A 27,161-nucleotide genomic window follows, 5' to 3' on the forward strand; every position below is an offset into this window, starting at 1 on the left:
AAAAATGTGGAGGATGCTCTTCTATGTTTTGTAAGCCAATCATCCTGGAAAACAAAATACTGTACACCCAGCAAACAACGACTGGGATTTTTTTTTCTCAATTAATTAATGTCATATTGCAAATCAGGAAAGCTGAACAGTGGAATATACGCATTATCCTTTCTATAAATCTTACCTCCAAGTTTAGGGGCTTTTCGACTCAATTTCTTTTCCGGGATCTCGATCTTCATCTTCTCCCCAACCCATAATTCCTCCAAACTTTCCAAATTGTCGAAATGGTTGAATTTCTTAATGAAGTTTTGTCCAATGGAAAGAAGTTTTAATTTCGGATAATTTAAACGATAGTCAATCTTCCGCAACGCATTATGTTGTAAAATCAAGGTCTCCAAGTTTGGAATCGCGTTAATATTCTTGAACGATGATATCCCGTTGCACAGAAGACATAACATTTTCAAGTTTGTGAATTTATTAAAATCAACATCCACGTCGAAAATAGAGCAGCCCGTGGCAAACAAGCACTGTAAATTTTTCAACGGTTCCAAATCGCCTAAAGCCTGGATTTCACAACTGCTGATATCAAGGGATTGCAAATTCAACAAAAATTGAATACTAGAAATATCAGACACTAAGGTGGCTCTGATATCCAAAACTCTCAATTTTGTGAGGAATTTGACATTGTAAATATGTTCGATCTCACTTTCGCTGATATCAAGTAATTCCAAATTTTCAAAGTTTTCTGTGCCATCAATCGTGCTGATCTCACTGGTGTTACAGGTAATACTCTTCAAACTTTCCATTTTCCCTGGCATTCTTACTGCCGAGCTCATGGAATTCTTAGCGATGAATTTCCATAGTTTTGTGGATTTCTCCATATTTATCAACGTTTCAATGGCAAACCCTTCCACTTCCAACGTTATCAAATTATTCAATCCTTCAAGATTGGTCATTGGCCCTGCTGGTGCGAACAATGATAAGTCTTCCACTCGATTTCTCACCTCAGCATTAATTGAGCCAAATGATACGGCATCAATTGTAAGCTTCCAGAGTCTGGGAAGTGAATTGATGAATTGTACCACCCGCATTGATTCATGCCAGTTGTAAGGTTCCATAACGTCCATTCCTTCAACTTCTACTTCTCTAATATGATAATTGAATTGCTGCAAAAGATCAGCGTCTCGAGCATGGATTCGGAGCATTCCCGAGGCATTCAGAAACTGCAAGTACCTAAATGGCAAAGATGTGCAGATATATTTTGGCAGCAATTCTCCCTGTTCATCATCTAGCAGTAGTGGGACATCACTGCCTTCCTGAGGCTCTTCTAATGGCCTTGAAGTCCCAGTGAGTCGATCAATAGATTGAGCTGTATAATCTACAAATTCATGTTCAGTTGGAGGACCAAAATCTGCAACTTCATATTCCCCACTTCCACTACCAAACTCTACTTGGTTAGCATCATTTAGTACCATCCTAATCACTGGGGAATTATCAATCGTAAGGGTTGAATTGTTTTCAGATCCGCTAATTGGACCAGCTTCAGAGTTATCATTGAGTTGAGACTCATTATCAGAAAATCCATGCCAACTATCTCCATCATCATCACCATTAAGCGGATCATCTTCTTCATTACTATGATCTGCAATACTTGATGTGGTGTCAGATCCCTCAACAGATGACATATCACCAGATGAGAACTCCTCATCGGTCCACATCCCATCACTATCATCCGACGCAATCATCTCATCGTCCTCCTCATCTTGTATATCTTCATCCTCACTATCATCGTCCTCCTCATTGTAATCCCCTAATATATCCAGCATGTCTTCATCTAAATCTAATTCGGCATCGTAGACAAAACTAACACACTCAAACAACAACGAGTCTACGCATTCGATGACGTCCGCGGTGGTTCTTGAGTCACGAATTGCCACCAAATCGGCTACTTTAAGATGAGGAAAAATGATAAGTAGTAGTTCGGTGGGGAAATCAGTAATCCGTACCATATTTGACTCTATTATTATAGTAGATTGAACAAATGAGGGAAAGACACAGGTTTTGTTGAGGTTTATCACTGAGATTTGTAACTCCACAGAAAAAAAAAAAAAAAAATTCTTTACCTGCCAAGAGGTTCCCGACCCCTAAAGACGATAAATGCGAATAAAACTCTGACTTGCAACCCTTCACAATAGTGTTGGGATATACTGTAATATATTGCATATTATAATAAATAGAAGATAAGAGAGATCTGGGGGAACATTTCCAGCTCTTGGAGGTTCAGGTTGATCCTGGGATATTTACACCACGGTGCGATCCATTAATGATAGTTCCAACCAAGATATCACCAGGTGCTGTTTTTCCATTTTGGTGATCTTTTCGTTTTTAGTTAGGATAGTTGGTTCTTTAGAATCTTCCGGACACTTTTTTTTTTGTTTTTTTTTTGTTTTATGTGCTTTCAATCTCATCTTATGCCAGTAGTTTTATTCAATTTGTAGAAGGAGATTTGTACAGAACCCCATGTTGACTTTGAACTCAAAGCCTCCGGATCTCTTAATTAAATATTCATCTGAAATTTCAATATACATCTAGAGCAGAACATCAATTGATCGTCAAAAGAATAGTAATCTTCATTCATTAAGAGGGAAAAAAATGCATCATAAGAAAATAGTAACGAGATATTCAACAAAGAAACAAAGCAGCTAAAATACTAATAAATTAAGAAAATATGGACAAAACCTTGGCCTAAAAATACACTTCATGAATTCACTTCATGGAGAAGAACAAAAAAATTGGTTAGAGAAAATTAGAAAATCCCAGCATAATAAACAAAAGCCTTAAAAAAAATATTTATGTATGTATAATAGAAGAAGTAAAATCTTTAAAAGAGAGAGAGAGAGAAAAAAAAATTATTAGGATACCTGTCCCACGAAATATTAAATCAGTTAGCCCCTTGCTTTTCACTGAGACTCTCCAAAATCGTATCAATCAATTCATCGACTTTATCAATACCAATATCACAGCATGCAGCTACTAATCTTCGGTACAAACTGATTTTCTTGCTTTTTTCCTTTCTGCCAATCGATTCAAGGTCATCAATTTCTTTCTTCATTTCCACATCTCCATCACTGGTAGTTGGTACTGCTTGTGGGTCTTCGATCTCAGAATCAATAATGAAATTCGATAAGATTTTCTTGGTCAATTTTTCTCGTTGGATTTGTAACTTGGATATCTCCACAAGTGCTGCAATCTTAGATTCTGCAGAGTTATGAGGTAACTCAATGCTCGAATCATTCGATAACTCAAGGATCGCACCACTTTTTTTTGCGTGGTCTACTTCTTTGGTAAGTTTTTGGGTTTGGATTTTGCAAAGCAACTTCTCAAATTCGGAGATCTTGGTGACAAGAATCTCATGCTGTTTTGTGATTTTCCCATAAAGTTTTCGGTGGTTGGTATTGATGATTTTTTTGGCGAGTTCACTCTTACTAGACCCTTCTTCTTCAAAATGATAATCATCACCTCCGGCATCCGATAATGCCAGCGACAACAATTGATTAGCGGCAATAGATGAATTGATGACATTCTTATCGAGATTATTAATTTCAAAATTCAATTCGTTGTAGTACTTGTTCAAATCATAAATCAATACCTGTTTCTTTTGGAGCTCGTTATCATACAATTCTGAAAAACTATTCAATTGCTCCATCAATGAAATTGCAGTTTTCTCAATAGATGAGATCACCACTTCAGAGTACTTAGGCGATTGTAAAACATGAGCTAACGAGTTGAGATCAATTTTGCGGTTGGCCACTGTAGTGTTGATATCATGCTTCTCGATCGAGGTGCTAGTCACCGCTGGAGGGGTGGCAATAATCGTATCATTATCATCTTTTTTGGTAGCGATGATTTTGTTCAAGTTCCTCATGTTGCTTTTATAACTATTGACCAATTTGGGGGTCGATGGAAGATTCAAAACCAACAAGTCACCGGCAGACTGGCCCTTGAGGTTTGTGATATCGCTTTTTGCCCCATAACTTAGAAGAACTTTCACCAATTTTCTAGCCTGGTTATATACAGCATAATATAAAGCAGTGTTTCCTTTGCGATCTGTCATGTTGATGAATTCAGGAAGTTTTTCTTGAGGGTACAAATCCCGGATTTTTGCCAATAACATCTCAGAATAATATCTTGAACTGTTGGCCTTTTGAGGAGAATTAGAAGTGATCCCAATATGATGTAATAAGGTTCTTCCCTTGGTGTCCACTTCAAAGATCGTATCCCTAAGGACATCTAAAATCTTGGAAAACGTTCTTTTGCCAAACGAATTATTGAACCGTACTGTGCGGGTCAATGGTATTTCGTTTCTTTTATTTTTTGCGCGATGATCGGCACCATATCTAAGCAATAATTCAATAATCGGTAGATTTCCCATAGCACAAGCCCAATGTAATGCGGTATTACCTTCAGGATCAATAACTTTATTAACGTAGAAGGTCTTTGGTAAATGGATCAAAAATTCAGGAATGGCTTGTTCATTGACTCCATCATCAGGTCGCATGAAATAGTTAATTAGGCGTTTGGTAAACTCATCGCTTTCATCAAACCAATTAGTTGCATTCTGTTGTGATTGTTTGATGCTGATAGTGGAAATGTTATGGTTATTATTAATATTGTTATTATTATTGATTTTTGCAGCGATAGGAGTAAGTTCATTGTCAAACCCTCTAGGGTCGGTTTTAATACTCGAGAAATACCCTCCACCGTACTGTGAATTCTTATTGTTGATGAAACTTGTGTATGTGGTATCCTTGGCCGCCAATCTACTGGCTTCAATTCCAAGGCCGTTCAAATTTTCAGGAGATTTCAAAACTCTCGCAAGATCAGTATCCGACATGAAATCACTTGGTGATGACGATGGATCATTCTCAAGCATTCTGCGTAAGTGAGCTGCTCTTTCATCTTCTTCTTCAACGTCACTAGATACTCCATGGTGACCATTATCTAGTTGGGTGTTGAAATAGGTATTGAGATCATTTTCATTTAGTGGTGACGATTTTTCATTGACAAAACTTCTAATAAGTCGACTATTCATTGTTGAAGCTTTGACAGGGGTCTGGAATGTGGTGTTATTAGTATTGGTATTGTTGTTGTTATTTATAGTATTATTATTCATGATGGTGATGTCTTCTTCTACAGGTTTAGGTTTTGGTTTCCTTCCTCGTTTTTTCTTTGGTAATCCGTTTTTATTCAATTCCACCTTATCGTCAAATGTTCGCAAAATATCAAACTGTTCGGTTCCACTTTCCAATATCGAGCTCACTGCACTATCAACTGGAGTATTGACGACGGTGGTATCCACTCTTTTTGGTCTTCCTCTTTTCTTTGGTGGAGCATCGGGATCAAATTTCGATTTTCTTTTCAAAGTTGGGAAAGTATTACTTCGCGTGGCTACCGATGGAGAGCCGGTCAAACTCCTTGAGTTATCGATCTTTCTTTTATTGGCAGTGATGTTGTTGGTAGAAGCAGCGCTTTTCAAAGCATGTGTCTTGGAATGATGATGTTTTGGGGCGATTGGCGGTTCAGGATCACCATCCACCTGGGTATGCTCTAATATTGGGGCCAATTTATCGTATACATCGAATCTTTCCGCCAATTGTCTGGCATCTTCCATGGGGATCCAGGTTCCTTGGTATTTACCGTATCCACCTTGGACCTTTTCATGGCTCCCAGTTTGCACTTCTTTCTCCAAGATTCTCGTTCTTTTTGCCTTGGCAAAGCTCGCTGCTTTAAGGATATGTGTGGCATTAACCCAGTCGTCCAGCTTTCTTCTCATGACAGAGCTGCCATCGATAAGGAACTCGTACACTGGAACGTTCGAGTACGTTGCCGAATAAAGATGTGCGGAAGACATCTTGTAGAGTTTGGTCCTGTTTAATCAAAACTTAGAGTAGTACTTTCCTTGTGTTCTGTTGATAGAGAGAAATTGATTGATGTATTTTTTTTTTAGTGTTCAGAGAGAAAAAAAAAATGACACTTGTGTGCTGGTTGTTGATTGTGGCAGCAAGACTGAGAAAATGCTTCAGGCTCCTTTTTTTTGACAGGATAAGTAGGAGAAGAAGTTTTCTTTGGCAAGAGGAATATAGAAGATTTGAACAAGTCCTGGGGATTCAGCGAGACACAAGGTAAGCACAACCGAATACAGCTACTTGTTGATGAATATAATGGCGATCTAACTGCTCCAAGCGATGATGGTGCCATAGAAAATTTTTAGAATCTTTTTGGGGCGCGAAAAACTCCACCAAAACCAGCCAAACGCGTGACGCGTAAAAAAAAAAATATTGAAGAAAAAAAGGGCGCGTCACTTAATCAATCTTCGTTGGTGTTAGTACTAGTATCTACACCATTTGGTAGTTTCAATTAAAATAAATATATGTATATATATACTATATATGGATATACATGCCGAGTATAGAAATCAACACACAGTGCATTGAGCCTTCACAAGTTGAGGGCCTTCCTCCGTTCATTAGGCTCCCAGAAGGCCTAGTAATGATAGAACTTCAAGGTACCATCAACAAACCGACAAAAGTACCAGCACACTACGATGAGGACAAGGAGGATTTCATAAAGACAAAGCTGGGCCATGATGCGGTAAAGATTGGCAAGCTAAGATACGATTTCAATGACCCTAGTGCAAAAAAAGTCGAGTTATTGATCGGTACAAGCCAGAAGCTCATTGGTCTGATCAAGAAATTGGACAAACCTATGGGGATCCTCCAGTTCCCTAAGATGGATAATCATTCCAATATAAGTGATCGGCAGTACTTGAAAACCCAACAGGTTCAGGTAGTCGAGATCATCAGGCACAAGCTTGTGTTCACTAATCGACCAGTGCCGTTAATGGATGATTGATTGGTTTGGTTTGTTTGCCAGAGCTTTTTTTTTTTTTCCTTCTTTCATTTGATTTGATTGAGCCATTCTAGATTGTTGAGGGCATCTTCAATCTTCTGTTGGCGTTTTTCAAACACTGCTTCCATTTGATGGACATTATCTTTGAGGTTTCTAGTTTTACTGGTGAGTTTATCGATGGTTTTCACGTCATTCAAGTGATCTGCCCCGACAAACGTGGTTTTGGTTTCGTTCAATAGGTTGTACGACTGGAGGGAAGGTAGCCCTCTGATTTCCTTGAGCCAGTTATGATTGACGGCTGGTTTGGGATCGGGCATCGGGGATTGTGTTATATTTCTAGTGAGGAACTGGTACAGGAGGGGTGCTTTTTGGTTTACTCAACACCTGTTTTATATCAATAATATTATATGTCAGCAGTAAAAGACGCGATGATACGATTATCAACAACGATATCTCCATCATACTGGAAAGCAAATAAAAATTGGTTTTTGTGTCACATGACTAACAATCCACGCCAAAACCAAGAAAAAATCCACGTAACAGAAATCCTCCCATATAACAAACCACTACCGTTTTCCCATATATGATAATCCCATTCGCAAAGCCATGGCCATATACTCGTGCTGGATATTCAACAGACATTGCAACTGCGTCTACAGCAGGGAATGGGAACCAAAGATCCCCACCGCAGGAAGCAGGCTTTTCTCGCCTTTCACCAACAATAGCAGCACCAGCACCAGCACCAATTCCACCACAACTTCTTCGTCTACCGTAAATCAGACCGCCTCTACTTCTAAAAACGAATTGGGAAACGGCTTGACAAATGTCTCCAATCAAAACGACAAGGCCAAACTTCTATTCGGGGCGATCTTCTCTCTACGTAACATTGCCTCGAAATTATACTCGCCAAAAAACAACCATGATCCTAATGATGAACTGATCAATCCTAACCTGATATCTAACTACTTGACCACTTTCTCCACAAATAATTACAGAGTCCACTACTTTGAATCGGCATCTAATTGGAAAATCGCCTTGATCTCCGACCCAAAATGCCAGGACTTGCAATCTGCCTTGAACTTTATTTACGTGCAATTGTTCAATGATTTTGTTGTGAAAAATGCTTTGAGTCAAATCGATTTTGACGAAGGAGAATATATTGATAATCCAGCATTTATAAATGGTCTTGATAATTACGTTACATCGTTACCTGCATTTACTTCTTGATAGATTTGATTTATTGATTGATTTGTTCTTTCTTTTTCTTTTTTCTTTTTTTTCCATTAGGGTATTTTACTTATTATTTTCCAGTTGATATTTTGCTTGCACACACACACACACACACACACACACACACTCTCTCTCTCTCTCTCTCTCTCTCTCTCTCTCTCTCTCTCTGTACAATACTAAACTCATTTCATTATCATAACTAATAATACTGTAAATTATCTACATCGCATTCAAATTTAACGCTAGCTTGTCATACAGAGAAATGATGATTGAAAATTATAAATGCCACAATTAAAAAGAAGAAGAAAAATGGAAATGAATGAAGAAAAAATAAAAAGACAAAACAGAAACAATAACTTTACCAAATATCAACCATCATTTTTTAGCCTTCTTCTTTGCTGGCTTGTCAGAATCAGATTCAGATTCAGACCCACTATCTTCATGACCACTATCGAATTCTTCTGGAACATCGTCATCAGAAACGTCTTCTTCGTTGAAATCTTCATCCTCACTTTCATCATCATCGTCATCGTCAACATCTCCTGGGCCAGCATCACTACCACTATCGTCACCCAACGCGGCATTCAACATCTTTTTGCCTTCTTCTTCTTCATTCTTCACCTTAATGCCCTTCTCGACTAAGAAACTATTGATATTTTGCTGCTCATCTCTGGCAATATTACCAAAAACCTGGCTGCTGCCGTTACGGAAATTAACCTCCAAATCAAAAGTCTTGGATACAGTAGATGATTGACCAATTCTCGACAATTGCACTGACGCAACCTCTGAGAAAGGAATATACACAGTAGGCTTGATAACAAACAAAATGCATTTGTCCAAAAAGTACAAGTAACCTTCAGAAGCCTTCAATGAACACGAAACTGCAACCTGACCATGTTTAGATACAAAAGAAGATGGAATGGTGATTCTTCTATCGGTTAATCCTTTGAAACACTGAGAAATAACAGTATGGGTCTTTTCATCCTCAAAAGATCTCTTCAATTTGTCTTTATATTTGGCATCGTATTCTTCTTCCGGAATGTTCAATTCAACATCCATCAATTCTTCTCTTGGGAATTGCATGGTCAAGAAAGAATATCTTGTTTGACCTTGGGTCAATGGTGGATCGACTTGAACCACCACTAAATGATGAACATCATCAGGTTTAGGCAAAGAAAATATTCTTTCAATGGCTCTAAATTGCACTTTATTATCATAAGTTTTCCCTCTCAATCTCAAAGAAGATGCATACATGTCAAGATCGTAACGACCTCTTGGGGTCAAGAAGAATACATCCGAGAATGAAACAATAGCGTCACCAGAAACTTGGCCAATACTAGCCTTCTCCTTCAATTGTTCGTAGAAGTGGGTAGCAGCACTTTGTTCTTCCTCGCCCTTTTCCGCATCTTCATCTTCCTCACCCTTTTTAGTATCTTCGCCATCGTCCTCTTTCACGGCAACGGTTCCCGGAACGTAAAATCTCATTTCTACCAATTCGTCCCCTTCTTTATCCCCTTCATCATCTGGTCTGAATTCCACCGTTACTTCATTTTTCCCGGTCAAATTGGTATTATTGATAGTCTTGTAAGGTAACTCAAAGTCCGGTCTATTATTAATATTGAAAATCAATTCACTTCTCGCCATGGTAGTGGTCCCCCAATTCCAACCTCTAAGAATATGGTCTCTTTGTTCTAAATCGATATTCAAATGTCTCTTCAACTCGTTCCTCAATTGGTTGAAATTACTCTGGTCAAACCCATCAAGCATCACCACTTCATTGTCTCTAGTTTGCAAACGAAGTTCGTAACCTTTGGATGCACGACTCCATTGGGCACTTATTATGCTAGAAGATGGCAACAAAAATGGCTTCTTCTCCTTCGATTTCCAACCAAGCCCTGAAGCTGCAATACGCACTCTACCAGAGGCGATGGATTGGTTGAGGTAAATTCTTTCGAATTCTAAATCAGACATCACTTTTTATTTAGAAATAGTGATAGCACTGTATATGGTAATAAAAGTGAATAAATTCCTAACGATTTTTTTGCTATTTGTCTATGTATATCGAGTGGTGATTTTTTTTCTTGATGTTCGAAAAAGACGCGTTTTTTTTTTGCCCAGTCGAAATTTCCCAAATCGCCTTACCCGACGCGTCCAATGGGGTGCACAGGGGTGTATTTGGCAGCTTGTGTATTACTGTAATGGCCTGAATTCCAGCTGTCATTAGTGTCTTTGTTGTTAATTCTTTTGGATAGGAATCGGCTACTTAGGTGAAATTGGGTTTTTTTCTCTTTGTCTTATGTCTTCTTTTCCATGACTTCATAAACTAGTTTCACTATGGGATAGAGGATTAAAAGTAACTCGAAATTGGTATTTCTTCAAATGATTGGTATCTTTGAAACCTATAAATATACTTATGGATATTTCCAATTAGCAGAATGAATCCACCAACTCATGAAGTATATCTATAAATACTTGAATGATTTAGTATCTGCATGGGAAGCTTATATTAGATTAAATCAAGTCAATTTAAATTGAATTTTGTGTAATTTTGTAATATAAAGAATAACTTCGGGTATATGTGAAGACTTTCACTTCGATTCAAGTCAAAACAAAACAACATGAGAAATATAAATAAAAATAGAAGAACCCTGCCAAAAACCATATGAAAAAGATGAAAATAAATGGAAATAGATAAAAGAAATGCGAGCCAATCCAAGTAACAAAATATAAATTCCAAAAATGCGCATTTTACTTGCTTTTTTTATTATTATTAGTGAGGAATCATTTCTCATGCGGAAACAGCGTACAATCTAACACCGGTACCTCCAATACAAGTGGAATTAAAGGTCAAGGACCATTTATTTTCACCTGAAGGGCAAGCAGAAAATGCTTCGGCATCATTGTAAGACAAAATGTTTTCTTCGATCGTGAACCCTGTGGATGGCGATTGTCCTTCACCAACAAGCCCGACTTCTCCGGTACTTGGGTCAACGTATATCCCTCTACCATTAGCATTGGTCAATGAACTATCGGTTTGCATTGTCAAATTAGCATACTCCCCTTCGGATCCCGCAACTGAGAAAACGTGTGGATGGGATTCGACTTCATAAACACCGGCGTATTGGAAAGCACTGCCAGAGTGGATGGTGACAAGACCGAAATATTGTGGTTCTTCTTCGCGCTTGACTGGGGCAGTGAGGCCAGTGGCGAACAGGGAGAAAAGAGTAGCAGCAGTAACAAACTTCATGATGGTTGTTGGTAGTATAAGTGTATTATTTATTGGTTTATTTGTTGGTGATGATAAAATACTAAGAATGTGAAATTGAACCTCCGACTTTCATCAATATTTATACCAATTATTGATTCTTTGGATGCCAAAATTAGTTAAAGTATGATGTAATTTTGCGATAATTTTTATTATTAATTGTGTCATCATTATTATGATTATTATTACCATCATTAATGCCATAATACCGTTATTTTTTGCAATTTATGGTTATGGTTATGCAGGTACACTAAAATGGAAATAGAGGAACAATAGGATAGTTTTAGCAAATGACCGACATCATTCTTTCTGAGAAACGTATGCTGTTAGGACTAGTCAATATGATGTAGTTTTTTTTTGAGGTTAGTGTGATAATTTTATTTCAGTTATCTTTTCGAAAGTCAACATAATTAACACAAATTAGTTATGTTAATTTAGGCAGCCGCTATCACAAACGGTGCCCTCGTTTTCATCGCATCTTGCGTTCCAACTAACAATAATTTGTACTCTAATGTTATTACATTGATGCTGAAGGGAAAATTTACAATGTTGAAAATAATCTAATATATTATTCACTGTTATTGCCACTGGTGCTTTAAACACCCTGGTTTACAGGTTTTGGAACAGTGTATATTATGATGGTTCCAATTTCATCCATCTTTTTCCTTTTCCTTTCTCGTATTCTAATGAAAACTACACAATTTTTATATACTTCCAAACAGATACACTGTCTGTTTTCTCTACTAACCAAGCTATGTAAAGTGATACAGGTATAATCTTTGTAGTGGATTTTGGATTTTGCAGAGGGTGGTAAAGATATTCCCTGTGTTATCCACATTTACGATGCCCTTTTTTTTAAAAAAAAAGTCTATCTTATTTATATTAGTGCAGTTAACCATAATTTAATTCCCTTATGGTTAAGAAGAGTGTTTTCTTTTTTTCCTCAAAATCCTTAGCTAATCCAGGAACCTTTTTAGCTTACAGGAGCACTCTTCTTTTTCTTCTCGTATTTACAATAATTGAAACTACTGAAAACATGGTGAGAGCTATGATGCTATGCTGCCTCACTAGCGAATCTGTATCCTGGAAGTGTATCTTAAAACTCCTTCCCAAAGTAGTGTGATTTTTACAAATTTAATTTCTCATTTCCAAAGAAAATTTTTCGGTATCGAAGTATTTTTCCGAAAGCAGATTCTATAACAATAGAAATGGCAAAGAACACATCCGAAACCACAAATGTCAATTTGAAATACAGAGAGCACAAGTGGTAACCCCAAACACCATCGGGTAAGATTTTCTTTCGAAAGCTCTGGAAAATTTTTGAGTGATCGGTATCCGTTTCGATAAAGGATTATCGGTCACTCTATTCTGTTTTCGTAAGTATATTAGCAAAATTTCAGGTATTGGTTCATAAAACTCTCTCGTCACACATACATTCCATCATCATCACTACTACTCTCCCATATGCAATCTAAAGGATCAAACTAATTTCATATTCGTATTGCTATTTATCCAAATACTCAAATGACTACTCATCTTAAAGAAGTTGCACATTACATTGAACCGTCTTTATCAACCTTCAATCAAGTAGCGTGGTCCGAGGGTCACTAGCTGCAAGATACGGTCCATCGATAACATGAACCCTAAATGGAGAGGAGCCCGTTATCAGAGCAAATAAGCTGATAAAATCAAAAGATAACAATTCAGATTTTTTTTTTGTAAACGTGCAACTAGGGCATTTTTGTGAGGATGCATTGATAACTAGTTTTGGACTTTGCCCACCGCACCGAATGCAACTGGATTAGCCAATCTCAGAGAAGGATCAGCCATGCATCATGAAAACTTAATCGATAAAGCGGACCCCGCCACTTTGTAAGAAAAATGAAAGAAATAGTAAAACGAGCAATTACAAGATAAGTGGAAAAGAAAATCACTCAATCTATTTGACGAGATCAGTAAACAGTACTGAAAGATTATACAAAATAATCAAGAATGCACGATGCACGATAACTAAAGATATGGGCTATCCAGACACGCACGTCAAAGCATGAGCGTTGGGCTCACATAAAGAAATGCAGTTAAAGGTCACAGTTTTTGATAATTTTTCCTCGACGAAAAATCATCAGTCAGCTTTTGAGCCCTCAGATCTTGGAATGGTGTGTACACTCCAAACATCACAGAAAAGATAACAATCTCTACAAAATTTCTAATAAAAATCTAATAACTTATTAATAAATAAACACTCGTAGATTCAACAAACAACCAAACTAGATACTCGAAAAAAAGGCATAACTCATAGCGATCGGCTTAAAAAATGCTTAAAAGACATCACCTTGTTCGTACATGGCGCTGACAACCTTGACGAAACCAGCAATGTTAGCACCAGCAACCAAGGATGGGAAACCTTCCTTGGTGTCAACACTGTATTCCTTAGCAGTTTCAAGACAGTTGTTGAAACAGTTGACCATGATAGTCTTCAACTTAGCGTCAACTTCTTCAAAAGTCCACTTGATTCTGTGAGAGTTTTGAGCCATTTCGAGAGCAGAGACAGCAACACCACCAGCGTTGGAGGCCTTACCTGGAGCGTACCAGATACCAGCACCCTTGACTCTTGAAGCTTCAAAGACATCGATGGCTTCTTGGGTGGAACCCATGTTGGAACCTTCGGCAACGTACTTGGTACCGTTGGCGAGCAAGTGTTCAGCTTCTTCACCAGAAACTTCGTTTTGAGTGGCACATGGCAAAGCAATATCAACCTTACCGGCGTGAACCCATGGTCTAGCACCTGGAATGTATTTGATGGCACTCTTGGTAGAGAAAGCTTCAGAGCTACTGGAGATGATTTGTTCCAAAGACTTGAAGGCCAACTTACCAGCACCAATTTCTTCAATTTGGGCAGCAGTGATACCGCTTGGGGCAATGATGGCACCCTTGGAGTCGGATAAAGAAACGACGGTGGCACCGAGTTGGATAGCCTTAAGAGCAGCGTATTGGGCAACGTTACCAGAACCAGAAACAGCAACGGTCTTACCTTCAAAAGATTCTTTACCGTTAGTGGCGTGCTTGATCATTTGTTCAACGTAGTAAACCAAACCGTAACCAGTGGCTTCTGGACGGACAAGGGAACCGGTACCCCAACCCTTACCGGTCAAGACACCAGTGTATTCATTTCTGATCTTTCTGTAAGCACCAAATAAGTAAGCAATCACGGAACCAGTGACACCAATATCACCAGCTGGGACATCGGTGTCTGGACCAATGTGCTTGGCGAGCTCTGACATGAAAGCATAACAGAATCTTCTGATTTCGGCATCGGACTTGTCCTTTGGATCGAAGTCAGAACCACCTTTACCACCACCAATCATTTCACCGGTCAAAGCATTCTTGAAGATTTGTTCGAAACCCAAGAACTTGAGGATAGACAAATTGACGGATGGGTGGAATCTCAAACCACCCTTATATGGACCGAGAGCAGAGTTGAATTGGACTCTGTAACCTCTGTTGACTTGAACTTGACCCTTGTCATCTTCCCAGACAACTCTGAATTGGATGATACGTTCAGGGATGGAAATGATTTCCAAAGCCTTTTCGTATTCAGGGTGGACTTTGAACAAAGTGGAGGCCTTAAGGGTAGAGGCAACTTCGTTATAAGCTTGTTCGAATTCTGGTTCGTGTGGTTGGACCATTGTGTGTTATTATTATTCTATGTGATTCTAAAGTAATCTTGTGAGGTAAAGATAAAACAAATAAAAAAAAAACAATATCTATAGTTAACGGGGGGAATCACAGCCCTTTTTATAGCAGTAATTTCGGCCAGATGAAAAATTACGTGGATGAATTTTTGCTTGCACCTTATTTTGCTGCGCATGTGTTACATTTCCCAAGGGGAACATCAGAAAAACCTCTGGTGAGCAAGGCCAGAAACAATTATGATTGGGTGTAGATAAAATTGATCTCCATAGATTCTGAGTCACACTCCGGTGGCCGGCGATTACAGTAATCTCGTTTCGGCGGGGCGATCTGTCACAATAGGTGGCGCTTAGTAACTTTGTTTTTCCCGCGGTAAAACTACACCCTCCGTTTCTTTTTTGGGGCGTTTGTATATCATGTGATTTGCAAAAGTTACCCGCAAATAATAACAGGGCTTTGCTGCGGGTGACAACAAAATGTAAACAAAGAAGGGATTTGATTGTAGACCCACAGAAAAATTTCAATAATAATTGGACTCTTGCCTTTAACGTCATTGAGTTAGAATCCTTCACGGTATATGAAAGACCTTTCTTTTCGCCTCCATCTCATTTCTATCCTGGTTTCTTTGACCTAAAATAGCACTATCATCAACTTACTCTGGCTACCAATTACCAGCATATCTTAGTATTTATAGTCAGCGCTCACGAAACTTTACTGTACTTTGGCGCCTGCTTCGAGAATTAGAAAATTCAATGGGAAAGTCATACATCTTTGGGAAATTTGATAAATAAACAATATTAGATCATAATAATTCACCATCAAAGAACCAATTGCTCATAATAGTCACCTTACAGAGTAGTATAACCCTGTATCGTGCCCAAACATGACCAGCTCTAGTGCATTGCCCACTTCGAAAAGAACCAGCTTCTTTGGCAATTATCGAGACACAAAATCATTGCGTTCAAATAATAAGTTGAAAAGAAATTCGCTCTCAAAATCATCTAATGGCGTAACTCCTTCAAAGTCTGAACCAAATGATGAATCATCAATAAATCAATCAATTAGAACTACTACTCTCTTTGGATCGTCTCTCGTTGATGCTCAAAAATTATCCGCATCACATTTTACTGTTGAATACCAAGATGACTATTTCCTTTCACTTGTTATCCCATCAATTGTCAACAACTCTATTGATTATTTAAATAAGAATAATTGTTTGGATAAGGAAGGTGTTTTCAGAGTTGGAGGAAACCTTAAAAGAATCAAGGGTTTGCAGGAGACATTTAACCACAACCCATCATTTGACTATTCTCCAGAGGAAACCAAGGAATTGAATGTTTATGATGTCGCTACATTATTGAAAAGATACTTGAATGCTTTACCTGATTCTATTGTTCCTTCAGATGTGTCAAGAGAAATAAAACAAGAGTTGGAAAACGTTGGCTATAAAGATTTGTTGATTTTTTCTCAATCAGCAAATGAATCGATATCTTTTAAAATAGACTGTCTAAATGATGTGACTAGCACTGCTGATACAGATTTGAAACTCTCAAAGTCTAGGGAATCAAGTGAGTTAGATCTGTTTGACGATTCCAGAAAAAATAGAGCCGTTCTAGTTGTCGATGTGGATCCAGAAAAAGACCAACCATCACCCGAATATGGCCCAGGCCCTTCTGGCGCTAAATCAGTGTCAGTAGTCGACAATAATGATGCCTCTAAAAAAGGCACATCTGCTGATAAAATCGATACACCTCATTCAAGTCCAATAATTCACAACCGGAAAAGGTCTCTTAATAGCAATGATGCTTTGTTAAAGAACATCAATACTGGACGTCCAATGCCTTTAAACTTCAGAAAGCACTCTTTGATGTCTGTACTTTCTCTCTCTGATTCGGCAGCTGATTCAAGAAGTATGAACTCAACAACTGGCAACAATATCAATAGATACAGCAATATACCTGATACGAAAGAATTACCAGAGCTGGTGAAATCTGCAGTTTACAATTTTCTTGATTTTTTTATTCCGGTATTGGTCAACGACTTGAATACCGTAAATTTGGACTTGTTGATTTTCATGCTTCGATTTTTATCATTGCTTTCAGCCAACTTTGAAAAAACAAAAATGAACTCATTTAATTTATCAAAAATTTTCCAAACCTGTTTCTTTTTAAACGTCCAGCTAAGTGGTAACATTGATATTCTCAATGGTGGTTCTAATGGTACTTCTCCCGGAGTTAGTAATCCAAATAGGTTGAGTGTTTCTATAAATGCAAACCAAACTTATCAGGTGGCCAACCCTAATAACAAGCTACAACCTACTTTTACAAGAAACAGTATTATCAGCACAAATAGTGGATTCAGTGGATTAGCTTCAAGGTTTTACAACAACCCCGACAATGGTACTTCTACATCCGTTAATAATAATAACCTCACTGTTCAAACAGGGCCAGAACACGATAATTTTTCTCTTGAAAGTTTTAACTCTGTTAATGTCGATTACAATGTCAACCAATTGGTATTGAAGATCCTCATTGACAATTATGCAATATTGATGGATAACTTGTTCAAATATATTGTTTTGGATAATGCAACTGTTAACCAGAGACTTTTTAAAACAAATGAAGAAATTGAGAAGCTGGATCCGTTGAACTTTTACTCTTCTTCCTTAATGGATGCTACGGGTGGCAGTAAGTCTCCTAATGGTGGTCAAAGCTTCCTGGGGACGGGAATTCATTCAATCCCACCACTAAAAGATCCATCAGTGATCCAGAAGAACAACCCTACTAATATTAATACCAAAGCTAATGGTAATTTTAATTCAAATAAATCCAGATTTGCGAAAGGGGAGGGATCTCACAGCCATAAAGCACGCAGATTCATTAACAGCCCAATTAGCGAGAAATCCCATTTCAATTCGAACTCTCTCAATTCCTCGATGCTGTCAGATAATAGCGCCAAAGAATTCAACATGGTAGACTTGGGCTCCTCTAATGTGAGATCAGATGATGCTACAACCCAAAGAGAGATAGACAATGATGATAGCTCTAAAGGAAAAGGTGGTAAAAAGAAGAAGAAGCTGATCTTCTCGTTCTTACTGAAAAAAAGTAAAAAAAAAGCAATGAAAAGGAATGGCGATTTCAACTTTACTAAAGCCGAGGAGGAGAGCCAAAGAGCTGGAGAACAACAAGAAAGTAACCAAGAGCAGCTAAACAACGAAGTGGAACCATATAATAATAACAATATGAAGAATCCAATGCTCGAAGAACCTCCTAAAATTATTATTAGACCAAGTACCGCTAATGAGGAGGAAGTTTCATCAACTAAAGAAGTAGTGCCAAACACTTTGAAGTCTGAAAAAATAGAATCTGAAACTGAAGTGAAATATCAAGAGTTGAGTGATCAAAAATCACAGATTGAGCCAGTTAATGAGGGGAATGATACACTTGAAATTAAAAAGACTAATAATGCAGACGATACGATTGTGATATCTAATAAAGCCGATGACACTATAGAAGTGGCTCAATATGAAGAACTCTCTGCCAATGATGGCAAGGAAAACAATTCAAAAGATGTCTTGACAAATGTTGAAGAGAAAATTGACCAAGACCAACTAACATCTGCTAAGCCAGTTACGACGAGCAGTGAAGATAGTATTAAAACTGAAGACAATGGTGGAAAAATTGAAAACGAAAAACCTAATAAAAAGGATGAAGCCGAAAGTGCTGCTGGTTCACCAATCAAGGTTCGTGGTGAAGCATCCACAGAATTATCTACCCAACTGTTAAATATCGAAGCCCCTCAACATGACAGCTGCAGTAATATAATAGAAGTACCACCTGCTCTTGCAGAACCAAGTGGGCTCCCTGATTCCAATGACGGCCAAAAATATACCTCCAGTGCAAGCGCCCCACCTCCAGACTTACCAGAGACTTCAGAAATGAGTCTCAATAAACCATCATCCAATAACACTATCAACTCCATCAAACACCAAATCCAAAAATCTAACGCGACCTTGTCGGAAGCATCTATTGTTCAACAAGAACTAATGATCAAATCTGACCATGATCAGCTTAACGACTTACAATCTCCAATTCAAGAGGTTGCTGAAGAACACGAGCAAGACCTCGCGAAAATTCCAGTTTCTGCGAAAATCGTTAGCGCTACAGGGTCAATCAAATCACCAACTGTCCCTTCTCAGCCAGTCTCATCAGCTAATGGCATTATTGCCAAAGACCAAAACAAAATGTTGAAAAGGAAAACGTCGATGGCCAGTTTCTTCAGATCTCGGAAATCTTCTGTTGACACCGAATCTTTCTCGAAGCCTCGCAAAACCATGAGCTTGAATTTCAGCAGATCGAATTCTACCTTGGGCAATAATTTTCAAGCTCACGGGAGTGATGCATCGTTGAGCTCTAGCTCTGTAAAGCTTAATGAGTTGCAAACAAAGGATCAATTAACGAATCCAAGTGGTATTGTGACCAAGAGAGGATTCTCGCTGCTTTTCAAACGTCATGGTGAGAAATCAAAAGTGGTTGGAAGTTCAGATGCTTGAAAATTAAATCAAAACCATGATGCCAGGGGAGCTTTTTTTTTTTGTAGCATCTACTTTTTTTTTTTTTTTTCATTCTAATTTCCCTTTGTTTTAATTGCTTATGTGTGCTTGGCAACTCCCCCACCCCCTGTTTGTGTGTTTTAGAGAAAAATAACCCTTTGTGAACTATTTGTAACCTTAGAAATTTTTTTTTTTTTTTTTTTTTTTATGTTGTTTTTATTGTTCTTTTTTGATCATTTGTATAATTTATTTTGTTTGTTGATTCTCTTTGTTTTAATTTTCTGCGTCTATAATGATTTATTATTAAAATATTTGTATAGAAGGTTTGAATATAAAAAAAAAAAAATTGTATCATTAATTTATCCTACAAGTTCTTGTAAACATCCAATACTATATATTATTATCATTATAAGGATATTTATGACCCATCATAAACATTAATCATCAGCCTTTCTTCCAATGACCCTAAGTCTCTTTACCCCACCGTCGGGAATAATTGTCAATGAGACAAAATTGTAAACTATGTCGTTGGTATTGATAAGTTTGCCGTCTGATTTTTTATAGAAATGTAACTGATGTGGACCGGTCTTTGATTCTGGAACAATGGTATTCCAACGATCATCTTCAAATGATGGTTTTTCTTCATCACTCAACAACCCTTTTATGACGATTTTTTGCGGGAAGTTACCTTTATAGTGGGCGGTGTCAACCACCACTTCATCGATCTTTGTTGGGTATCCTAATTTGATAATCACCCAATCGACGTGCCCAGGGGTTCTGGATCTTTTAGTTTCCCAACCATCAGACATGTCGTGGCCCCTGCCTGGCAATAACAAGTTCCCAGCAGTTCCAAAATGTTGATCGGACCAATCCACCGCGACTCCACCGTTCTTCACCGAGGCAGTATCGATCAATGCTTGAGGATCGGTAGGTAATACTGGGATCACGGTACCGTAGAGTCTAAATCTCGCGATGCCCCCATCAGGATACATTCTTAATCTGGCGTGGGTGTAAGGTTTCGCGGTGGTTCCTTGGTTTCTAACAAAGAAGAATTTCGCCGATGGTCCACATTCCAATTTCGGCAACACCGGTTCCCAAGAGACTTCATCATTGACGATTTCTTCATCGGTGACGGGGGAATTAGGCAAGTACGCCGCTTCCACCGAGATGTGGGGGGCATGATTCCCATTGAAATACGCGGTGTCGATTTCCGCAGCAATCAATTTGGCAGAGGCCACTCCGAATTTGAAGATCACCCAGTCGGCTTCGGTGGTATTATGACGTCTGGTTTCCCACCCGTCGTACCAGGCACCTTTATCGGTGAACCGTGTAGCGTCACGGATTGGTTCTTTTGCTTCGATCAAATTACTGGCATCGGCAAACCATTCATCGGAAAACGAAAGCACTTGACCTTCAACTTTTTTAGCAATGACATCTGTATAATAGAAGTGGTTAGTTAATCAAGAAAAATTGACCATCATTTATTTTATTATTTTTGTCTAATTATTCAACGATTATGGTACTTACCGGTGTATTTGCTAACGATTTCTGATTTGAAAGTGTCTGGTGTGACCGAGGAAACGCTGATCATGATTTGAAGGTTTTACTTGGGATAGAGAGAGAAGGAGAGAGAGAGACAAAAAAACTAAGGAGAATGCAAAGTAAAATATGGAGAAAGAATGACAAAGCAAGAGTAAAAAAAGGGTCATTGGGAAATTTCAACGCCAGTGGTGACTCTCGATTAGGCACGCCGGGTTCTTATCAGCTCCTCTTCCACCACACCGCACCGCGCCGCGCCGGCCGCGTCCCTCGACCAATACGCAGTGCAGTCAGCATTCAATCTTCACAATATTGAAAAGAAAGAAGAAAGGAAAAACCCCCAACGATTGTTTATTAAACTCTAAAAAATCAGTAGAGCTTTTCTTAGCGGAAAACTTACAGTTTCCCAGTCGTAATTAATCTTTCGTGTGTAAGAATGAAGTGGTGATAATCAAGGATCTTTAATAAAATTAAATAAAAAGGAAGATAAAAAACACAGAGAACAGAGACCCAGTGATACATTAACATATAGTAGCCCTGATAAATTGATTATAGGATTAATTTTTTTTTTAAAAAAAAAAGAAATCCAATAATAGGCTGCTGGTGGTCACAGTATTGGTGCTGGGATCATATGTTCAATTATTGAGCCAAATGCATCAGTGTCATCGTCAATTAATGCATATGCTATCCAATCAGTGGAAAGAAACAGTTCTCTAACTCTAGTATAAGGTTTAATATCTCTATATATGGCAACAAGAGCCATTAGATTTACATATATGTTGCCGAAATACTTTGGTGCGGGAGGCTAGTGTATCTGCTGACAGGCAACGTTTCAATGGACATTCTCTGTACCACTTTGCTCTATGCCCCAACTGAAGTTTACAAGGAAGCCAGAGAAGCTTATGTTACTTACAGTAATAATGACGAAGGATATGGTACCACTTATGGAGCCACTGGACCAAACTTCGATTTCAAATTCAACAATTTGATGTTTAGTGTCCCATTCAAGGATTTGTTATTCCTTTTGAGGGACAGTGGAAGCATGGGGGCCGATAATAAATGTATGATCGTGTTGCAAAATGCCGGTTCCTCAACATACATTTTGGGTGATGTTTTCTTGAGATCTGCTTATCTCGTGTAGGATTTGACCGGTGACAAGATCTCTATGGCTCAAGTTAAATATACTACTGAAGAAAATATTTCTTTCATTTGAGAATGGATGAAGTTGATATTTTCAATTTGATATTCATTTCTTTATTTGGAGTTTTTTTTTGTCAATTACATCAGTTATACAAAGTCTGGTTACTATTGGTTATGAATGAATTTTCATATTGAGTTCTATAAGACTAAAATCGGTAGACACTTCATCAAGTCGGCAAATATTAAACAGGAATCTCACTATGATACACATGTATTTATCCATCATTAATCATGAACGGTACAAACATTTCATAAGTTCAAATCATACGTTTCATTGTACATTTTCAAAAATCTCTGAGATGCCAGGTTTTTTCGCATGATATTTTTTCTTGTTTGTCCCCAGTGTACTCGATAGGAATGATCTAAGATGTTTAGGATCAAATTTTCCTAGAGTTTCGATAGGTTAGGTTATCGGATACCATACTTTGCAGTTTCTAGAAATTTGTAGGATTTTATAGTTGTTTTAATCCACGAGAATATGTTAAAGTATGCAATGTCATCTCCTAGGATGCGCGTGAAATATGTATATATAGGTATCAACACTGTGGTTACAATCAAAAATCAGCTTATTGATAGTCATTCCAATCACTTAAAATGTTCACATCAGTGGGAAAAGTTATATTCATACCCGAAATATATGGTTAGTATCTTGAAAACAAGATATCAATAGATCATTATAACTATGAGTGCGGAATATGCTACAAGTTGACTGTTTTCTGGTTATTAAAGAAATTCAATAGAATTAAAATACCAAATTGAGAAGGTGGTTGAAAGAAAAAAATTGGAGAGAAAATAAATAAGCTAAGAGAGTTCAGTTTAATAATAGGTACAATAAAAACTAGGTAGGTCATGTCTCATTGACTATTGATGGTGCACTGAGCATGAGCTCAAGATGCATATTAATCGGGTTATGCCTGTAGAGATGATAGAACATTATAAGAGGCTTCTTCTAGATATTCTTGATTCATCAATTCAAACATTACCAACTCTGGTCTTACACGAAGCAAGAGGAAGGACACTATTATCATCAATAATCCATCGAGCAAGTAAATAAAAGCTTCGTGTGAAATGATAAATCCATTAAAACCTTGTGCAAACTCCACAACTCTGACAACACACCTAGCGAAAATTAAAATGCTTGTAATAATCAAAGTACTGTTTAAAATTTTCCAATCAGTCGGAGCAAGATTCATGGTGCTGGTTTTAATGTTTCCATAACTAGCAGTCGTAGGCATTTTGTTGATCAAATATGTGAACTTGATCTCAGAGAAAATGAAGAAGAATAGGAATATCATTTGTATGATTAAACCAGCAATAACAATTTTTGGCCCAAGATCTTGATTCCCACTTTGGGACATCATTCCACCACCGGCTGATTGAACAAAAAAACTGAAAACGTCCCCCACAACAAAAAAAGTTGTTTGGTACTTGAATTTAATAATGGAGTAGTCTGAAGCATTCAAGAGTCTCATCATTCTGCCGAATACCATATAGATAGTAGCAGCAATAAACGAAGGTGCAATCAATAAAAGAATGGACTGGATAATGTAAGGAGTCAACAATTGTTTATTTCCATGAGAAGGCGTTCTAGCAAAATAACCAACAGCTTCCATCAAGACACCAACCATCAAAGGAATAAACATAGGAAGAACCTGTTTTTTGAAACGCCAAACGTTATTCTGTGATAAAGATAATGAGGATTCATTATTCTTGTTGTATGGGCGTGACCCTCTGGTTTGGAGGTTGACTTTGGAGAGACTTTGAAAAATGATAAAAATATTGTATCCCAATAATACAATGAAAGTAGCACCAAAAATTATGGCACCAGCCATGGTTGGGGTATATTTGTACAATTGAAAATCACCCATTAATAACACGAAATCTTATTAATATTATGGAATATATGTTTCACCAGAGCAACCAAAATACAAAACAATTGTTGTTGATATACTTAATACTATATTATTTAAAAATGATTTCTAATGATAAACTCTTGGTTTATATACAACAAAAAAAGAAACTTCAGCTATGCTTTATGCAAGTTGTATCCACGGAAGAAGGTTTGTGTTTTCCACGGAACCCACCGAGCTCAGCCTTTTCCTGCCTGTTCTGGCTGCCTTGACTCATAAATACACATTATCCCAAAATGAAAAAAGGGAAACATTAAATTTTATTGGTTACATCTTTTTTAGAAGGACTCACCAGAACTTCACAACTCAAGGTAGGGAGGGGGGTTCGTAAAGTGGTTATTATTATTATTACATTTTGCACGTGTAACCGTTTTTTCTTTGACGATACGCTGCATCTGATTTCCATCATCCCCACAATAAACAAGCAATAAGTGAAGAGAAAGAGGGAGAATAACAATAAGCCGCAAAGCGTTCCATAATGAAAAAAATTTCTAAGAGTTCCTCAAAGAGAACTAGCAGAGCTTGCAATTGTTGCAGAAGGAAAAAGATCAAATGTAATGGAATGCTCCCGTGCATCAATTGTATCAACTACAAAACAGTTTGCATTTATGATTCAGAGACATCTAAAAGTCGACAAAATTACAAAACTCCTTCAATTGTCTCTAAGTTACTTTCTAACTTGAGCAAAATTGGCGAGGGCGATATTAAGAACAATCAATCACTTTTTTCTGGCCTTGACACATTGAACACTTTACTTGAGCAATCAATAGATAAGGCTCGATATAAGGAAGAAGATCACAGTCCATCATTATCTAAGGAAACTCTAGTATCAAAAAATTTCAGGAAAAACAGATTTTCTAAGACTGCAAATGGTTACTGTATTGTGAACTCTTTTTTTGGGTTGTACTCATCAGTCTCATTGTTTTCGGGCCCTGGTTTAGCCTGGTTTACTGATACAACTATGAAACATAACTCAGTTTATGATTTAAATATTTTTAGTGAGAAAGAACTCAAAAACTCTATGCACTCACGATTCATGAAAAATTTAGAAAATTTTGAAAAGTTAAACGTTATTTGGTCTGAATTTTTAAGCCTAAATGATGTATTGGGATTTGAACTAGATGAGAAAAAATTTTCATATCTTATTCAAAAGCACTACTCTGACCCTAATATCAAATGTTATGTTTCTCAGTCAGTATTAACTAGTATGGTAAATGATTTTTTCAAAGATAGACAATCGTGCTTTCTCCAAAGAAAATTTCTAGTACTATTTTCATTTATTGTTTCTGCATTACCATTATCATCAAGCCTGGATCAAAAATTGCAAACTGATTGCCTTAGAATTTGTATATTTATTTTTAAACGTTCAATGTTCAGTGTGAAGAATAATATTGAATTTCTAATAGGCCTATTACAGCTTTTATCCTGTGGAGAATTAAAATTATTTCCTGAATGGTTTGAGTCTATTCTAGCAGAAGCAATAGAATACGCATTTAAGTTAGGATTTAATAGAAAAGAACTATACGTTGGGTTAGCTGAGACTGATGCAGATTTGAGAAGAAGTATTATGTGGGACCTTTATGTTCTTGACAAGAAAAATTATTTATTTCAGAGTAGAAGGATGTACATATATGATGATGATATATCATGTTTATATCCAAATTCCATGGAAGCAATAATATCTATCCCGCCACAATCTATCACCACAATAATGCAGGAAAACCAATTGTCAAACTACATTGAATATTATCAGATAAAATTAGCAAAAATAGTCTATAAGATCCACAATGAATTTTTATCAGCAAATAGTTCTTTGAAACTTGCTAACGCTGAAACACTTGATAAGATATTGACAGAATTCGAATGTTTGAGAGGCTCAATGGTGTTGGAATTAATGCCTGGGTCAAAAATTATGAAAGATACTTTTAGTAAACAGGATTTTTGGAAGATAAGTTCATTTCATTTACTTTTCTTTACTTATATATTATTTTTGATTTCAAGCTTGAAAACACTACCAGATAGGAAAAAACCTCAATATTCGGTATATTTTCATAAAGCCACTGGATATGCAATGCTGATTTTACAATTATTTTTGGATGTTAAGGATAATAATGAGCAGCAGGTCCTTCCCGAAATTTGTGGACCCGCAGTGGTAAGTGCTTTTGTCTTGATTGAAAAAATTACTCAGAGTCCTTTGGATGCAGAAACCCCTAGAATCATTGAGATATTGTTGAAATTTAGGAAGCAGTTGGCAAACTTTTCTTCAAGAAGTTGGAACCATTTCGGTCAATTCATTGATTTATTTTTGGCACCGACAACGAAAATATTTAGAGAACTTTATAAAGACGGAATAAGTAATGAATTGGCTAAATTGATTGATGATCTTTTGCAAGAAATTCCCACTGCTGATGAGGTCCAAAATAACCCAGAAGCTTGTGGCTTGAACAATAAAATTGAAAATTTCAAGGAAATTGATTTTCACGACCATTTTCTTTCAATTTTCGAATCCACAGATCCTTTTTTTTTCTTACAACCTGGTTTCGAGGGCTAGTAGTAATGAGGATAAAATATTTTTTCATAAAACTTTTTAAGCACAACTTTCTTCAAAACTTTTAGTGTAGCAAACAGTATTGTACAAATTGCCTGGAACCCTGAAATGAATTAATTGAGGCGGTGGTAAGTTGAGTTGCCAATCATTAGGCAATATGGAGACAATCAAAGGTTTTTGGATTTCGCTGGGAAAGTTAGAATTATTTACAAGTGGTGTATCGATCGGATTGCCATTGAAAAACCCGGTCCAAGTTTACTAAATAAATACCTTGATCTCTATGTTTTTGTCATCAGGTACAGTTGACGAGGAGCTCTATAGTGGACA

The 27,161-nt window shown here is 37.3% G+C and overlaps 13 protein-coding genes across 13 annotated transcripts; 5 read left to right on the forward strand and 8 right to left on the reverse strand. All coding sequences in view use genetic code 12, as the record gives it.

Annotated features, from left to right (window-relative positions):
- Positions 1 to 101: 101 nt before the first annotated feature.
- Positions 102 to 2,000, reverse strand: DASC09_032670 (uncharacterized protein; the record flags this gene model as incomplete). Its single annotated transcript, XM_064996866.1, has 1 exon — positions 102 to 2,000. The coding sequence occupies one exon, from the start codon at positions 1,998 to 2,000 to the stop codon at positions 102 to 104; it is 1,899 nt and encodes a 632-aa protein (XP_064852938.1).
- Positions 2,001 to 2,932: 932 nt separating this feature from the next.
- Positions 2,933 to 5,902, reverse strand: MBP1 (transcription factor MBP1; the record flags this gene model as incomplete). Its single annotated transcript, XM_064996867.1, has 1 exon — positions 2,933 to 5,902. The coding sequence occupies one exon, from the start codon at positions 5,900 to 5,902 to the stop codon at positions 2,933 to 2,935; it is 2,970 nt and encodes a 989-aa protein (XP_064852939.1).
- A 548-nt stretch (positions 5,903 to 6,450) lies between these two features.
- CTF8 (Ctf8p) lies at positions 6,451 to 6,903 on the forward strand (the record flags this gene model as incomplete). Its single annotated transcript, XM_064996868.1, has 1 exon — positions 6,451 to 6,903. The coding sequence occupies one exon, from the start codon at positions 6,451 to 6,453 to the stop codon at positions 6,901 to 6,903; it is 453 nt and encodes a 150-aa protein (XP_064852940.1).
- A 44-nt stretch (positions 6,904 to 6,947) lies between these two features.
- Positions 6,948 to 7,217, reverse strand: DASC09_032700 (uncharacterized protein; the record flags this gene model as incomplete). Its single annotated transcript, XM_064996869.1, has 1 exon — positions 6,948 to 7,217. The coding sequence occupies one exon, from the start codon at positions 7,215 to 7,217 to the stop codon at positions 6,948 to 6,950; it is 270 nt and encodes an 89-aa protein (XP_064852941.1).
- A 289-nt stretch (positions 7,218 to 7,506) lies between these two features.
- Positions 7,507 to 8,127, forward strand: DASC09_032710 (TRAPP subunit BET5; the record flags this gene model as incomplete). The annotated part of the gene is made up of 1 exon (XM_064996870.1): positions 7,507 to 8,127. One exon carries the CDS (start codon positions 7,507 to 7,509, stop codon positions 8,125 to 8,127), a length of 621 nt encoding a protein of 206 aa, XP_064852942.1.
- A 378-nt stretch (positions 8,128 to 8,505) lies between these two features.
- Positions 8,506 to 10,101, reverse strand: POB3 (FACT complex subunit POB3; the record flags this gene model as incomplete). Its single annotated transcript, XM_064996871.1, has 1 exon — positions 8,506 to 10,101. One exon carries the CDS (start codon positions 10,099 to 10,101, stop codon positions 8,506 to 8,508), a length of 1,596 nt encoding a protein of 531 aa, XP_064852943.1.
- Positions 10,102 to 10,918: 817 nt separating this feature from the next.
- DASC09_032730 (uncharacterized protein) lies at positions 10,919 to 11,377 on the reverse strand (the record flags this gene model as incomplete). Its single annotated transcript, XM_064996872.1, has 1 exon — positions 10,919 to 11,377. The coding sequence occupies one exon, from the start codon at positions 11,375 to 11,377 to the stop codon at positions 10,919 to 10,921; it is 459 nt and encodes a 152-aa protein (XP_064852944.1).
- A 2,336-nt stretch (positions 11,378 to 13,713) lies between these two features.
- DASC09_032740 (glutamate dehydrogenase) lies at positions 13,714 to 15,081 on the reverse strand (the record flags this gene model as incomplete). Its single annotated transcript, XM_064996873.1, has 1 exon — positions 13,714 to 15,081. The coding sequence occupies one exon, from the start codon at positions 15,079 to 15,081 to the stop codon at positions 13,714 to 13,716; it is 1,368 nt and encodes a 455-aa protein (XP_064852945.1).
- Positions 15,082 to 15,968: 887 nt separating this feature from the next.
- DASC09_032750 (uncharacterized protein) lies at positions 15,969 to 19,637 on the forward strand (the record flags this gene model as incomplete). The annotated part of the gene is made up of 1 exon (XM_064996874.1): positions 15,969 to 19,637. The coding sequence occupies one exon, from the start codon at positions 15,969 to 15,971 to the stop codon at positions 19,635 to 19,637; it is 3,669 nt and encodes a 1,222-aa protein (XP_064852946.1).
- A 437-nt stretch (positions 19,638 to 20,074) lies between these two features.
- Positions 20,075 to 21,228, reverse strand: DAL2 (allantoicase; the record flags this gene model as incomplete). Its single annotated transcript, XM_064996875.1, has 2 exons — positions 20,075 to 21,072; positions 21,165 to 21,228. The coding sequence occupies 2 exons, from the start codon at positions 21,226 to 21,228 to the stop codon at positions 20,075 to 20,077; spliced, it is 1,062 nt and encodes a 353-aa protein (XP_064852947.1).
- Positions 21,229 to 22,011: 783 nt separating this feature from the next.
- Positions 22,012 to 22,317, forward strand: DASC09_032770 (uncharacterized protein; the record flags this gene model as incomplete). The annotated part of the gene is made up of 1 exon (XM_064996876.1): positions 22,012 to 22,317. The coding sequence occupies one exon, from the start codon at positions 22,012 to 22,014 to the stop codon at positions 22,315 to 22,317; it is 306 nt and encodes a 101-aa protein (XP_064852948.1).
- Positions 22,318 to 23,284: 967 nt separating this feature from the next.
- On the reverse strand, positions 23,285 to 24,244 carry DASC09_032780 (RTA1 domain-containing protein; the record flags this gene model as incomplete). Its single annotated transcript, XM_064996877.1, has 1 exon — positions 23,285 to 24,244. The coding sequence occupies one exon, from the start codon at positions 24,242 to 24,244 to the stop codon at positions 23,285 to 23,287; it is 960 nt and encodes a 319-aa protein (XP_064852949.1).
- Positions 24,245 to 24,848: 604 nt separating this feature from the next.
- On the forward strand, positions 24,849 to 26,837 carry DASC09_032790 (fungal specific transcription factor domain-containing protein; the record flags this gene model as incomplete). The annotated part of the gene is made up of 1 exon (XM_064996878.1): positions 24,849 to 26,837. One exon carries the CDS (start codon positions 24,849 to 24,851, stop codon positions 26,835 to 26,837), a length of 1,989 nt encoding a protein of 662 aa, XP_064852950.1.
- Positions 26,838 to 27,161: the final 324 nt, after the last annotated feature.

This window comes from Saccharomycopsis crataegensis, assembly GCF_037102585.1.
Source record: "Saccharomycopsis crataegensis DNA, jcf7180000000084, whole genome shotgun sequence".
Classification (NCBI taxonomy): domain Eukaryota; kingdom Fungi; phylum Ascomycota; class Saccharomycetes; order Ascoideales; family Saccharomycopsidaceae; genus Saccharomycopsis; species Saccharomycopsis crataegensis.